At 41.7% G+C, this 13912-nt stretch overlaps 1 protein-coding gene across 1 annotated transcript in view; it reads left to right on the top strand.

Annotated features, from left to right (window-relative positions):
- The window catches only part of CACHD1 (cache domain containing 1), a 108488-nt gene that overhangs the window by 79421 nt on the left and 15155 nt on the right, over positions 1-13912 (top strand). The window contains exons 8-16 of the mRNA XM_075759178.1: positions 494-643; positions 1744-1977; positions 4519-4668; positions 5220-5343; positions 5857-5974; positions 7720-7888; positions 9924-10066; positions 10630-10811; positions 12476-12586. Coding sequence (XP_075615293.1) covers positions 494-643; positions 1744-1977; positions 4519-4668; positions 5220-5343; positions 5857-5974; positions 7720-7888; positions 9924-10066; positions 10630-10811; positions 12476-12586 — 1381 coding nt within the window. The remainder of the gene's footprint in view (positions 1-493; positions 644-1743; positions 1978-4518; positions 4669-5219; positions 5344-5856; positions 5975-7719; positions 7889-9923; positions 10067-10629; positions 10812-12475; positions 12587-13912) is intronic.

Below are 13912 nucleotides of genomic sequence, written 5' to 3'. Positions count from 1 at the left end.
CAATGGTTGGGAAAGCACCGTGCGCTTTTCATGTAGGAAATTCCGTCAGGTGCTCTCCCCTGGGATGCAGGTCCGCTGCACCCTGTAGAATTGCAGGCCGAGAGGAGAACTGTGGGTCAGGAGATGAAACTTGCAGGTTTATTTTTCCTTTTTTTAAGCCCTCTCCGTGGAGTTAGAGCAGCTTCTGCAGCACGCTGGGCTGGAAGGTGCCTGTGAGGTCTGCTCAGGAGAAACAAGCCACAGTGCTTCTGGGTAGCTGGTAGGCACCGAATCAAACAGATGTTTGTTAAATGCCGTGAGCGGAAGTTTAAAAACGAAGGATGTAATTTGTAAGGCTGCAGCATGTTTATCCATTGTAGATTCCTGTGAATCTACACAAATGAAGCTGTCGGCAGTATGTGGTTGTGAGCAGATGTAAGGGCTCTTGCCACATGACTTTCCTGAGTTAAAAATCTAATGCGCTTTCTGCATATATATGTATAATTCTTTTCAGATACTGATATGGTCATAATTTACCTCTCGGCTGGGATTACATCAAAAGATTCATCGGAAGATGATAAAAAAGCTACTCTACGTGTCATCAGTGAAGAAAATAGTTTCCTCAATAACTCAGTAATGATTCTTACTTACGCGCTTATGAATGGTGAGGAATGGTTTTGTATTTCCCGTGGATGAAAATTCTCTTTCATTGTACAGCTAGTTTATTAAGCTCATCCAAATGTAATTCCACGCCTTATTGGGAGCAGTTTGTTAATGGGTTTTGGCCTGTGTAATCCAGAGGCTGCATCCAGATGTTACCTCTTTGGCGTATAAAACTGTGTGCCACTATATACTGTATATCTCAGTGCAGCTGCTCAGGATATAAAGCATTGTTGCCTAAATTGTCTAGCGGCAACCAGACTGAATTAAATTTGATAACTATTGCAACGGTAAACCTTCCTGACGCTGCCCCTGTTTCCTGGTACAGCAAAACGAGAGTATACGTGACTTCTCTTTCAGTCATTAGCCAAGGAGCATGAATGTAACATCAAACGTAATCTGAAGTGCTTTGATAATTTAGGACCAGCTTAAGAGCGAAGTTAAATATGAAGATCATGCACGGAGTAGTTTGGCATCCTGTGCTTTTTCCAGCAAAGCATTTTTAATGAGAAGGCTGTATGTCGTATTACTAAAAATTCCTAGCCAAGGAAGTTAATGCTTAAGCTAATGTGTTATTTGACTGTAAATTTAAATACTCATTTAAAACCTAGTATGTACAAAAGTCTTTGATTTGTCTGCAGGAATTGAGCCTGAGACTTATGTAAAATGTGAAACTTTAATGTTTAAGCTAAAGAACAAAGCCTGTTATCTCCAAGGGTGTACAATATGCTCCTGGTCCTTTATGTGGACTAGCCACCGGTGGAGAACAAAGAGCTGTCCTGTGGATTTACGGGTCACATAAGTCTTTGTTAGAAGATCTTTGTTTAAAACAGTGATGTGAACAGCATGTTGAATTTTTGCAATATGCAACAGTATGTGAGGGCAGTCTTATTAAATTTTGTACTAGCTAATTACTTTTCCAGAAGCCATACTAGTGTTTCAGCACTTTACCTTATTGCTTAAATAAGTATATTCAATCCTACAGTACAGCATATGTGTCATTTTGCTTTTATTGTCAGTACTTTGGAGTAAGATACTGAAGCCTTGATGGAAAGTAAGCTGCTTCTATCTCCTTCCTTCTCTATTTCTTGCATCCCTTTTCAGAGGGAGTGACAGGTTTGAAGGAACTGGCCTTTCTGCGAGACCTGGCAGAGCAGAACTCGGTGAAGTATGGGGTGCCGGACCGAACAGCCTTACCTGTGATCAAGGGAAGCATGATGGTCCTAAACCAGCTGAGTAACCTGGAAACTACAGTTGGCCGATTCTATACAAACCTACCCAACCGAATGATCGATGAGGCAGTCTTCAGTCTGCCTTTCTCAGATGAAATGGGAGATGGTAAGTGCTTACACTGAATTTAGGTATAAAAATGTAGGAGATTAGGTTCCTTTTTGCTTATGTATTCCTAAACGTACTCTAGTCTTACAGGGTGATGCTTTTAGGTGTGTTCCGAAGACAAATTTAAAATTAGCCTTTCATGCCAGTAGGTTTTTTGTCTGCAGGAGATGTAGTTATGAAAAAAAGTGGTAATAAGATACGGAGTAGGTAGATTCAGATTGGATTCTCAGGGGTGAAATATGTTCTTATACATGTGTATGTATACAGCATCCATAATTTAATTTGTGGAGAGAAACTCTTTGTACTTGAGAGAAGCAATCTTGTCACGTTGAAATGCCAGCCGTGACCGTGCTGCACCATTGCAGGGTTCGTTATTTCAGTACTTCTGTATGTCTTGAGGTCTTACAGGTAGACTCAGGGGATTGCATAGGCAAGTGGAAGAGAGAAAAAGTTATTATCGTTTGAGAGCCGTGGATGTGACTTTGAGTCTTCCTTCCAGCTGGAGTTCCCTTTATCCTGTCTTTGCACCCGAGCAGTGGCTCTTCACAACTAGTTTAGCACCCGTTCCCCACTGCCAGTCTGTAGAGATGGGGACGCCGGACGCCGGCAGTCAGACCTCTGTAAGAGGCAACCAGCTTAGCAAATGGCACAAGAAGAGATTATTAATTATTGTCCAAAGATTGCTATCCTTAACTCTTCCTTTAGCTGCAGCACACTTGGTCTGCTCCCAGCGCTGGGCAGAAGAGGAAGCCTGAGCTAGCCGGTGATGGCCCGGCCAGTCTGGAGCGAGGGACTCGCTGAATTTAGTGGAAACCTGGTGACAGTTTTTCCACAGAGCGTGAATGCATCCTGAAGAATATCGTAACACAGCAGATGTCTGCAGTCTGGTTCTCCCATCAGTTTCTAATTCATGGCGTTGTGGTGGGAAGGTGCATGGATCTTCCCTTTTCCCTTAAAATTAGATGCCATGTTAACAAAATCTGTGTGTTGAACTTTACCTGATCTCACTGCTGCACGCAGTATTGGAGAGACTGAAAGTGTAGATTATTAATAGAGACTTCTGGGAGTGTTCCAGCATGTGTATAAGATGATGCACTTGTAGAAAATGCAGAAGTTAGTTTAATTTGTGCTTGGGGTCAGCACCAATGGGATCCTATTGCAGGAGGTAGGGAGCGGGCTCAGGCTGCTCCCCAGTGCTGGCAGAGCTCCCCCGGCTGGAGGTAGACCTGGCCGTGGGTCCCACCGCCTGAGTTATTACTCCCTTAAGGATCATCAGTTGTAAGCTGCCGTGCTGCTGCTCCTTTTACCTTTGGGATCTGGTGCCCCTCCTAAAGCCAAGGTACACGCTTGGAAGGTCAGAGTTGTAGGGTTTACCCCTGCTAGTTCTTGGGCAGCTCACCTGACATTACGGGGCACTGGAGCAGTGATAGAGAAAAGAGATGTGATCATCACAGTGATGTTAGGAAATACACTGGTGATTTTTATATTGCTTTGACCATTCAGCAAATTCTATACTTCTTCGTTCAAGACTTTGCACACTCTTAGTGTCGGCTAGTATGTAGGAGTAGTTGAGGGTTATGCTAAATAGTTTTCAAGGGCTGCTGAATTTAGGTTGCACATTTGCCTTGTCTGTTGAGTCCCAAAACAAATTTAAGACTATTCCTGAGCAAATCACTTCTGAGTCAGAACGCTTGCTACTTTCAGCATTTCCTAACCTCGGTAGTTAAGCTGTGTTATTACTCTCTCACAAAGCCATATCCAAGCGTAATGGAACATTTGAGCAACAGAAGGATTAGAAATGGTGCAATAGAGGTTTGTCTTACATAAATATCAAAGTGTACTTAAAAGCTTATACATGCAAATGAATTTTATATTGCTTTGAAGGAAAAGAGTCACTGAGTTTCCAAATAGCACTGGTGTAGAAAGTAAGAGAAATAAGGTATTACCGAGAGTCCTTACCTCAGGCACAAGATGTGTCTCAAACCATTGTGTAATTATGGGTATGATTCCCAGTACAAGTAGCCATACTGGGATTTAGTTAAGCAGAGGAGTTTTAATATTCTGAATATGCAATTGTAATTCATCCCTATTGTTGCTTTACAAGTACGAATTCTCATCCTCCCTCCTCCCCCCAATTTTTTAAATTGCCTTAAATGATGTTAGAGGAACAAAATACTGTCTTGGCTTTTAATGCAAATGTATTTCTTATCTGTAAGGCATCCACTTGTAGACTGGCAAAAACCCCAAAACGTTAGTTGTGGTGTGTATTTTAATAAATTGATTAAATGTACCTTAGGTGCTATCGGAAATGTAGAAATTAACTAATTAGGGAGAGTGGCTAAAACCAGCCAGACATGACAGACATGACCTGCTCAGCTTCCCCGTGGGACTGCCAATTTTCGTTAATATTCCAGCAAGGAATACTATATAAAATTTAACTGTATAACATGTTGAAATGACAAAGTGCATGTCCTGTTTCCTCTGAAAATAATTAACTATGTATTATTGCTGATGGTTTTATGTTATGTCTCTCATTCTAAGGCCTGATAATGACTGTAAGTAAACCGTGTTACTTTGGAAACCTGCTGCTAGGGATTGTTGGAGTAGATGTTAATCTCGCATATATCTTGGAAGATGTCACCTATTATCAAGACTCCTTGGGTTCCTACACATTCCTCATTGATAATAAAGGTAACTTTTTGGCTCTGATAATCTCTTCTAGTCCCACTGAGGTCATTAACCATCAAAAGGAAACTCTTAATTCTCATGTCTCTGAGTAGTGTATAAATAATGAATGATAATATTTATTAAGAGATTAATTGTGTGTTATTTGGTTAGTTTTGCCTGAGAGTTGCTGGAGACTAGGTGGATTCATGACTTGAAATTTCTGTTCTGGAGTTTTGACGTGGAAATGCTTACTTGCCGTTGAGATTTTCTATGTGCGTAAGAGCCGAGGTTTTCTAGATTTGTAGGGCAAAAGGCAAAACTGCTGCACGTGTGTGTTCAGCTCTTTTCCTCTGATCCCAACCTCTTTTTGTTGCTTGGTTCTTTGAGCTGTCTTTCATCGGCAACTTACCTAGTTCTTCATCTGCAACTTCTTTGATGATAATGCAGCTTGTTCACTGACATTTGTTAAGTTTTTGCAAAAACCGTATGTAGTTACTGTATTCTTTTTTTTTCCCTATAAATATTCATCCTGGGCTAATGCATTCAACGTATGGGTTTGTGTCTTTATTTTTTAGGATACACTCTTATGCACCCATCCCTGACCAGGCCCTACCTGCTGTCCGAACCACCCCTCCACACGGATATTATCCACTATGAGAACATTCCTAAATTTGAGCTGGTGCGCCAGAACATCCTTAGGTAAGGAACAGGACATCAGCAAAATCCTTAGGGCACTAGAAGTATTTCTAGGGGAGTTTTAAGAGAAAGTAAGGTAAAGTTCCTTTTCCTACAGTATCTGGATACTTGGATTTAATTTTTTTTTCCTCCCCCAACAGTTCTGGTTTGTTTTTTTCCTCCAACTTTCTTAATTTTATCATTTGGTGTGCTAAGGAGTGGTTTCCACGGCTGATCTGGGGGATACTCTTTCTAATCTCTCTCTTCCATGTCAGGAAAATTTTCCACTATTTGGTCTGGGTTTTTCTTTAGCCTTTGTCTTATCTGAGTACGTGTTTTAACTCGAAGTGTAGTGTTACGCGAGTGCATTTTAATTATACATACACCTTTTCATCACCTAAGACAGATAACAGTTAATCTCTTCATTTCTTATGATATTTTTATAAATGTACAGTAGATGGATTTTGCTTAAGCAAAACCTTCGCTTAAGCTTACTCAGTGTTTAACAAACTGCTGGATGTTATATCTGCCATTTAGCATTCCCCTGGGCAGCCAGATCATTACGGTTCCTGTGAACTCCTCACTGTCTTGGCATGTAAACAAACTGAGAGAAGTTGGAAAAGAAGCCTACAATGTCAGCTATGCCTGGAAAATGGTAAGGAATAAAAGTGACGCTGTCGCAGGATGGCGTAGAGTAAGTTCATAGGTTGAAGAGTATGTTAATGTATTGAATATAGCGAAGCATGAAGTATTGCTCTGTATTGAAGTGTGAAGGGTTTGAATTACTCAGAAACTGCATGAATGGGGGGGGGGTTTGTTACAGCAGGGAACCATTGAAATTGCCATTTCAGGTTTGTTACTATGTCATCTTCAGAGATGTGTCTGTGTGGATACGTGCATGCTCTTTCTTCGTGAAGGCACTCATTTCATAAGGCGTATGGAATGTACGGTCACATAGCGATTACACTCGTGCTTTCCCAATGGAAGTAAGTCTATACTGGTCTGGATGTCATACTGCAAGCCAGGTGACACGTAAATACCTACCGCAGACCACATTTGAATACAGTGCTGTGGCAGTGTATTTAGTATTAAATCATTCTTTTGCTTAATACTGTTGTTATGTTTGGGCAGAATAGTACGGTCCATTAATTAATATAATCGGGAAAACATCAGCTTCTTGTTCTGATACTATCTTTTTTTCAGAACTGTGTCAGTAGCCAGTAATGATGTTTGCTGTAATCTAACAGTTTTCTTACAAACATTAATTATATCGAAGCTTTCATTGAAACTGAGTACAATGTGTATGCAACAGGCTATATTACCAGTTGTAAGAGCTTTAAGAGAGCTTCTAGCAGCTGTCTGTCTTTCTTCAGTTTAACTTTTGAACTTATCTGAACACTAATCTTAACCCAGGGGTTAAAATGGAATGTAAAGTTAAATATAATCCAGGTGAATTTCGTCGATGCCAGAAATAACTGGCTACTTTTTTGTGCCAACAAACTTAGGGGAGGGTACTTGTGGATCATTTCACAGTATTAAGTTAAATCCAACCTAAAAGATTAAGCTGAGCAGTTTTAAGAGATTAAATCTGTCATTGTGTAACAGAAATTCACATAGGAGGGTGTCTGGAGCTAATTTTCTAATGTTGTAATGCTACCTTAAATATCAAACACCCTTGCAGAGCAGCTGAGCAACTCCAGGTTTTGCTAGTCTGAGGTACTATAGGATACTTAAAATATACAAACTGGTACAGCATGTGACACATGCAGCACACAATTAAGAGTGGTAATGATAAAATCTTATTTTCGAGAGTTAATTTGTCTGTGTTCTTCGTCAGGGGAACACCAGTGTGTTTTTATCAACTGTAAACCTGAAGTCTCTCCTCTGTTAATGGCCCTTCAAACAGTATCCATGAAACAGTGTTAGAAATTATTGCAAATTGAGGAACAAAATGAAGGTCTTGATGCAGTCTTTTTTTCCTGAAAATGAAGCGGTTTTATTTTGTGCATAGACTGTGGAGAAGTATTTTTCTGTAACCCTTAGTGGCTGCAATACGTACAGGATAGTTACAGACTGGAATGTGCCTGTATGGAGCGGAGTTGCTGTAGTCAAGTCTCTGCCCTGCGTGGAGACCAATATGGCTTGGAAGTTTTCTCTGCACAGTCCTTCTCTCTGTTTTCTGTAGGATCGAGTCCACTTTAGGGTCTTTGACAAGGAGTTTTCTGTTTTCAGAGGGAGTGGGAATTGTGATCCTTGCGAATATGGTGAGGTGCAGTGCTACCTTCCAGCACTGGCTGAGATGAGCGATTAAAGAAAAGACAATGAATGCTAAATAGAAAATAAGTTCTGTAACACCTCCACCTTTTTGTTTCAGTTTGTTGACTTGCCCATGTTTTTCAGGTCCAGGACACATCCTTCATTCTGTGTGTCGTGGTAATACAGCCAGAAATACCTGTTAAACAGCTGAAGAATCTCAACACTGTCCCCAGCAGCAAGCTCCTGTATCATCGACTGGATCTGCTGGGCCAGCCGAACGCCTGCCTGCACTTCAAGCAGCTGGCTACCTTAGGTAAAGCTTTCTTGAAGTTCATCTTGACCACCTCGTGCATATTTCTGTAGAGCGCAGCAGCAGAGAGTAAAACTCTTCTCACAAAACACTGGAAATACTCTCCTCTTGAGAGGCTTTTATTTCCAGGGCTAATTTTCTAATCAGCTGTTACCTTCTTATAGCTCTTCATTGATCATAGCTACCCTGCTCGATGGTGAGCACTTGCATGGGTGAACGCAGTGGGTCTGCTCGTCAGAGTACAAGATAAATGCACCCTGAGTCTTGCTCGATCCCAGAAAGTGGAGAGGGGAGAGAGCTAGAGATGTCTCGCTAAGCTTAAAACAAAGTTCTGTTCTCTGGGCTGTGAAGCAGCTTATTGACAAACAACATAAGTAGGATGAAGTCCTGGCCAGCCGTGCAGGACTGCTATTCTTTTGACTTAGGATTTATGCAAGTTTTTCACTGCCATAAGCAGTTAATACCATCGATCCATGTGAAGTCAGAAGTTAAGTCTGTTTGGGGGAAGTGGAGAACTTCAGTGGTGTGATGGTTTCCAGACTCTCCTTACCAGCTGAAAAATTCTCAGGTTACTGACACATTCCTGCTCTCGATAAGCTAAACTGGTTCTACTCCACCTGGCTAATCTCAGTAGTCGCTCAAATGTTACTGGAAAGAGGGAGAGTCTAAGGTCTAGTGTCTGGAAAGGATAGGGAACTTAAAACCCATAATATATCCTAAGAACATAGAGAAGTTTTTTACATAAGAATCATAAGTTGCGAGCTTTCATATTTAAGTATTCATCTTGGGGGTTTTGCTAAAATCTGTGCTATATTATAAGAAGTTCTGAATGAAGTGCTTTTGTTTGTAGCGGGATTTGAAGGTCTCATGGTGGATAAGCGGCACAGTTGTGATATTTTCTTAACTTTATTGCAGTGCCACAAATAGCTAAGTGAGATTAAACTGGAGGAACTTGACAAACCTATGGAAATTGCTTTGCCCAATTGTTTAAAATACGGGAGTTTTTTCTTTCTTTAATGTGGTGCATAGTCTTGATTATCTTATATCCAGAAAGACAAGATATAAATGGAAAATATCCAAAAAAACACAGTACTGAGCTGACAAGTGGAAAAACTTAATGCAAAGCAAAATGCAATCACATCAGAATATTTCGTCTGGGAAGCAGATGAAGGACTGTAATAGAAGTTCGTAAGTGATGACTGCAGTACATATGGCTGCTGGATGTATAGTGATGTGTTTTAGAGGAATGTGAATAAAAGCAGAACGCTTCACATACTCCAGTGAAATTTTTCCTCTGGAGACCATTACACACGGGAAAATCGGGTTCCACGGGTCAAATATTCAGAAAAGGCATTATTCTCAACCTTCAGCCCTGCATCATCATCATTTTTCTTTGAAAAAGAAAAAAAACCTGGTATTGCAATTTCTGCACAATGAAAGTTTACTTTCTAGTCTGTTCTGAAAATCACCCCAGACAGCAACACACTTATTGGTAAGCTCCCCCTGTGTGCTTGTAATTCTCCATTTGTTCATTATCTGTGACTGAAAGTGCTCATTTTCGTTTTCCTCTGCTGTATTCAACCTAAACATGGACAATGAATTTGTTCTTCTTTAACACAAAGTCTTTTCTTAAGGGAAAACAGCCTCTGCAATCTTTCAAAAAGTAGTCATTTGGAAGTTGTTTAGACTTTGAGAACAAGGGCACTGAAGTCCACCAAATAACACATGGAGATCAGATTAAGTGTCCTAACTTTGGGAGGACTTCTGTATTTTGAAGCAAGAAAGGTAGTTTCTGTGCAACGTAAGTTTTGTCAGTGCCTGGGGAGGCAGGGTGTGCTGGTAAGTGCTCTGGTTTGGGTGGAAAACTTCACGTTTCCTACCCTTGCTCACAGCCCACCCGTGACCTGAAGGAGCTGTGTGCTTTGCCGTGTGGGAGCGGAGGAAGAGGTGGAGGATACCCTTTCGTGGTACGAATGTGTTTCCTATGCCATATGTGCAATTCGTTGTCTTTAACTTGCTCATCTTTTGCTATTTTTAGAAAGCCCTACGGTAATGCTCGCTGCGGGCAGCTTCTCTTCTCCATATGAACATCTCAGCCAGCCCGAGACGAAGCGGATGGTGGAGCATTACACAGCGTACCTCAGCGACAACACGCGCCTGATTGCCAATCCTGGCCTTAAGGTACGTCCTCGGGGCTGACCAGACCCTGGTTTCCTGAAACATTGATCTCCGGATGCTCGTAGGGTTCTGGGGTGGTGGCTGGGAGTGGTACCCATGTGCCTGGGGAGGTGACCGTGGGCTTCAAGGCCCAGAAGAGCGAGGGAGAAGAGAGAGGAGGGAGAGGGCTTCTTCCCCGAGACGGGGGAGGAAAAAGTCGATAGGCAGCTATTGAAATGAACACTAGAAAAATTAAAGCCACAGTAAATTCTTAGCGGAGATGCCTTTGTGTTCTTAAGCATATAAAAGAGAAAGTTCTATTTTGTGTGCAAGCGGAGCACCATTTGTATTTACGTGAAGTAAAGAAGCAAACACTAAAAACCGCAGAGATAACGACAACAATATTTCATTATAATAAGCTTTTCCTTTGCTTGGAATGTGCCAGATCCGTCTGGTGTGAGAAGACTTTAAACAAGTAATTGAGTTTAGATGATCTCCGATCGCTCTTTAGGAAACCCCGCGAGCAGCTTATTATCTTTTCATGCAAGCCTTAGAGGAACCCTGCTAGGTCCGCCTTTGTTTTGCAGTTCTCTGTCAGAAATGAAGTAATGGCTACCAGTCACGTCACAGATGAATGGATGACACAAATGGAAATGAGTAGCCTGAACAGTTATATTGTGCGCCGTTACATAGCAACCCCCAATGGGGTGCTCCGAATTTACCCCGGTTCCCTCATGGACAAAGCATTTGATCCCACCAGGAGACAATGGTGAGTTTTTAGGGTCCTGTTATCAAAGCTTTGGATAATCTGGGAGGGCAATAAGGAAAATATTTGGTATCGATTTCATAGTCTGGGGATTTTTATGGCCAGCTAGAAACTATTAGAAATGTTTTCATCGTGGGTAAAAGGCTCAGTGCTTGAATACAGCTAGTTAAAACCTTGATTGGTTCTGATTTCAACCCTTCTTATTTTAAGTGATAGTTTCTGTTTCATATCCCTGCTATGGCAGATGGGAATATAAATATTCAGAAAATGAGCATCCCCTTTAGGGATTAGCTAATTCGGGAGCGTTTTCAACTCCCTGTGCCATTTTTGGTTGTTAATATTTTAGTCTGTTTGTTTGTTTACAGCAGATTTCCTTGCTAATTTTGAGTAGGAATTTCTGGCTCGACTGTGCGCTATTAATTATGCACTAGCATCTGATTTGGGAAAATATTTGTATACATTACAAATGAGAGCCTGAGACATGAGAGCGCTCTGGAGTGTGTTTTGACGTGTGTGCTCTGTTGAAAGGAGCCAGCCAGGTGCTGGGACGCTGGGAAAGGCACGAGCCAGCGCCTTGTCCCAACCCTCTCCGGGGAAGGTTCGGAATTGCTCCTGGCCTTGGCCATGCTGTAGCTCTCCTAACCCGTTTTTTCACTGAAAAAAATCATTACCACAGCTACTGATTAGCTTTTCTTCAGGTTTTCTTCCTTTTTGTCGCTATTTATGTTTTTGCTGACAGATAAGATGATGGAATTTTGCTCTCTTATTTTGTAGTGAGATAAACAAGGTGCATTCATGTTGTAAATGAACTGAATGCACTTTTACAATCCCTTGTCTTCATTTAAAAAGCTCTGAAATTATATTCATTACTGGTTGGGTTTTTTTGCTTTTACACTTCACTGATTTTCTCAAACCATGGTATTAAAAAAGCCTCCACGTACAGCACGCCATAGTGTCTTGGTTTTGATATAAAGCCAAACGGCCGTGGTTTGGAAATAAGATGCAAGTAAAGCACGAGTAATAAAGTAGAATCGAGTCACTCTCACAGTGCAGTCGTGGGTTAGCATTCTGGGGTGGGGGAAAGCAAAGTAATAGATTTTTCATACACAGAAGTGTTTTGCGACAGTTGGAATGTTTTATAAACTTTCTTATGATGGTAGGAAGATATTTGACATGATTGTGGCTCATGATTGTGGCTCATTTTATGTTGACAGTAAAAGAGATTGTAGTTTGTAATCACTTTCTGACATCTTTCCAGATTTTTGTGTGTGAATTCTGCCTCTAGGTCGTCCATTCTCCCATGTTTGCGACATAATAATTTTGCCAGTGTTTGCTTTGAGTTTGAGACTCTGCTGGCACTGAGTCATATGTTGCTCTGGGGAAAAATGTCTACAGTGACATTAAATGTATTCTATGCAGAAGTAAATTGAGCTTTTTTAACGCAGTTGTAGGTACTGAGGAACCATTTCCTGAGCAAATCTGGTTCAGGTGTGGATCCTAATCACACTTAGGTACTTGTTTAATATTAAGAAACATTAATTTGGTAGCACATTGTTCACAGTGAGCAGAACGCAATGTTTGTGTTTCTGCAAAATCAAGGATACTGTCTTAAAGTGTACAGTAACCCTTTTTCACTAATTCTGGGTGTTTCTTCTGGCTGCCCTTAGGTACTTGCATGCAGTGGCTAATCCAGGACTAATTACCTTTACTGGTCCCTACTTAGATGTTGGAGGGGCAGGCTATGTGGTTACGATCAGCCACACGGTCCATTCTTCCAGGTAAGTTGGGGTTTGAGGTTTGTGTCAAGCAAGAATGCTCTCAGTTACCGAGATGTGCTTTGGGTAGGAGAGAAATACGCCGAGCGACTCCTGCGTGTTCAAGAACTGAAAGCCAAACCTGTTTTTAAAGTGCTTTGGATGAAACGTAATACAACCTTGTGTAGATTCAGTGGAAATAGTGTATTGAAATACTGTGAAAAATCCATGTTCTGTGAATTTTGTATTTATATATTTTTATGTATAAAGTTTATATATATTGATAGACGAATAATAACAGCATATGGAAAAAAAGATTGTTTGCTGAGAACGTGCTCCTGGAGGAGCGTGAGATGAGATGTCATGTATGCAAGACAAGGACCTAGGAGGAGGAGGGGGGTCGCTTTCAGAAGGCAGCCTGGGATACGTTGCCTCGCTGCCAGCAGTCAGACACGTTTTCATCAGCACAGCTCATCTCTACGTTTCCTGAGGTTACTCACACTTCCACTTCTGAAGTTGTATGTACCAGGGTGATGTTTGGAAGTAAGAGGTGAAAGCCGATGTACGGAGCTGCAAATGGAGGTCAGTTGTAATGAAGGCTCTGCCCGTACTCCAGGAATTGGGGGAGCTCCTGCCTGGGCTGTTTAAATTCGGCATTTCTGGACAGGGGCTTTCAGGAGTAGGAGGAACTTGAGGAGAAGCCTGTAAACCTTCAGCTGCCCTTACAAGATCACAGAAAACAAATCCGAGTGGAAACAGTGGCCCGTGCCTTTGGATCAAACCCAAAATGAACATCATAGCCGTATAGGAAGAAGCATTTTTTTATTAATTAGTCTTCTGTGGCTTAAAAAAAGGAAAGGGGAAATTCCGATGGATCATCATTCAAAGTTGATGAAGAGAATCTCGGTGTTTCCTTTATTCTCAGTACAGTTAACGTTACAACCAGAAGTGGAGTCAGGGTCTCTAGGAACATCTTCTACCAGAACAACCCTTGTCCTTGAGGACCAGACTATTTTTTGTTCCCACCCCTTCCTGGCCAGGCCCCAGCCTAGGGCTGAGGTCTGGTTTGAGATGTAGGCTCATTAAAGGAGGTCGCCTTATAGGATAGGTACGAAACCTTTCTAGCATAAGCTCTCCCAAGTTTCAGAAACAGTTACTCGTTTTGTTTTTTTACACGGAGCCTCTTCCAAGACGTTCACTGAGCGTGTGGCATCTGCTCAGGCTCCACGTAAAACCCCGCCAGTACAAAGGTAACTTCTGATGTTGCGTTGGCAAATACAGATCGCAGAGCCAGCAGAGCTCGGGACGCGGCTTTGCTGCTCTCCTCAGGGACATCTCCGCATGGTTTGG

This window comes from Balearica regulorum, chromosome 8 (assembly GCF_011004875.1).
Source record: "Balearica regulorum gibbericeps isolate bBalReg1 chromosome 8, bBalReg1.pri, whole genome shotgun sequence".
NCBI lineage: Eukaryota > Metazoa > Chordata > Aves > Gruiformes > Gruidae > Balearica > Balearica regulorum.
The sequence above is the reverse complement of the archived record's forward strand: the minus strand, read 5'-3'. Positions and strand labels throughout refer to the sequence as shown.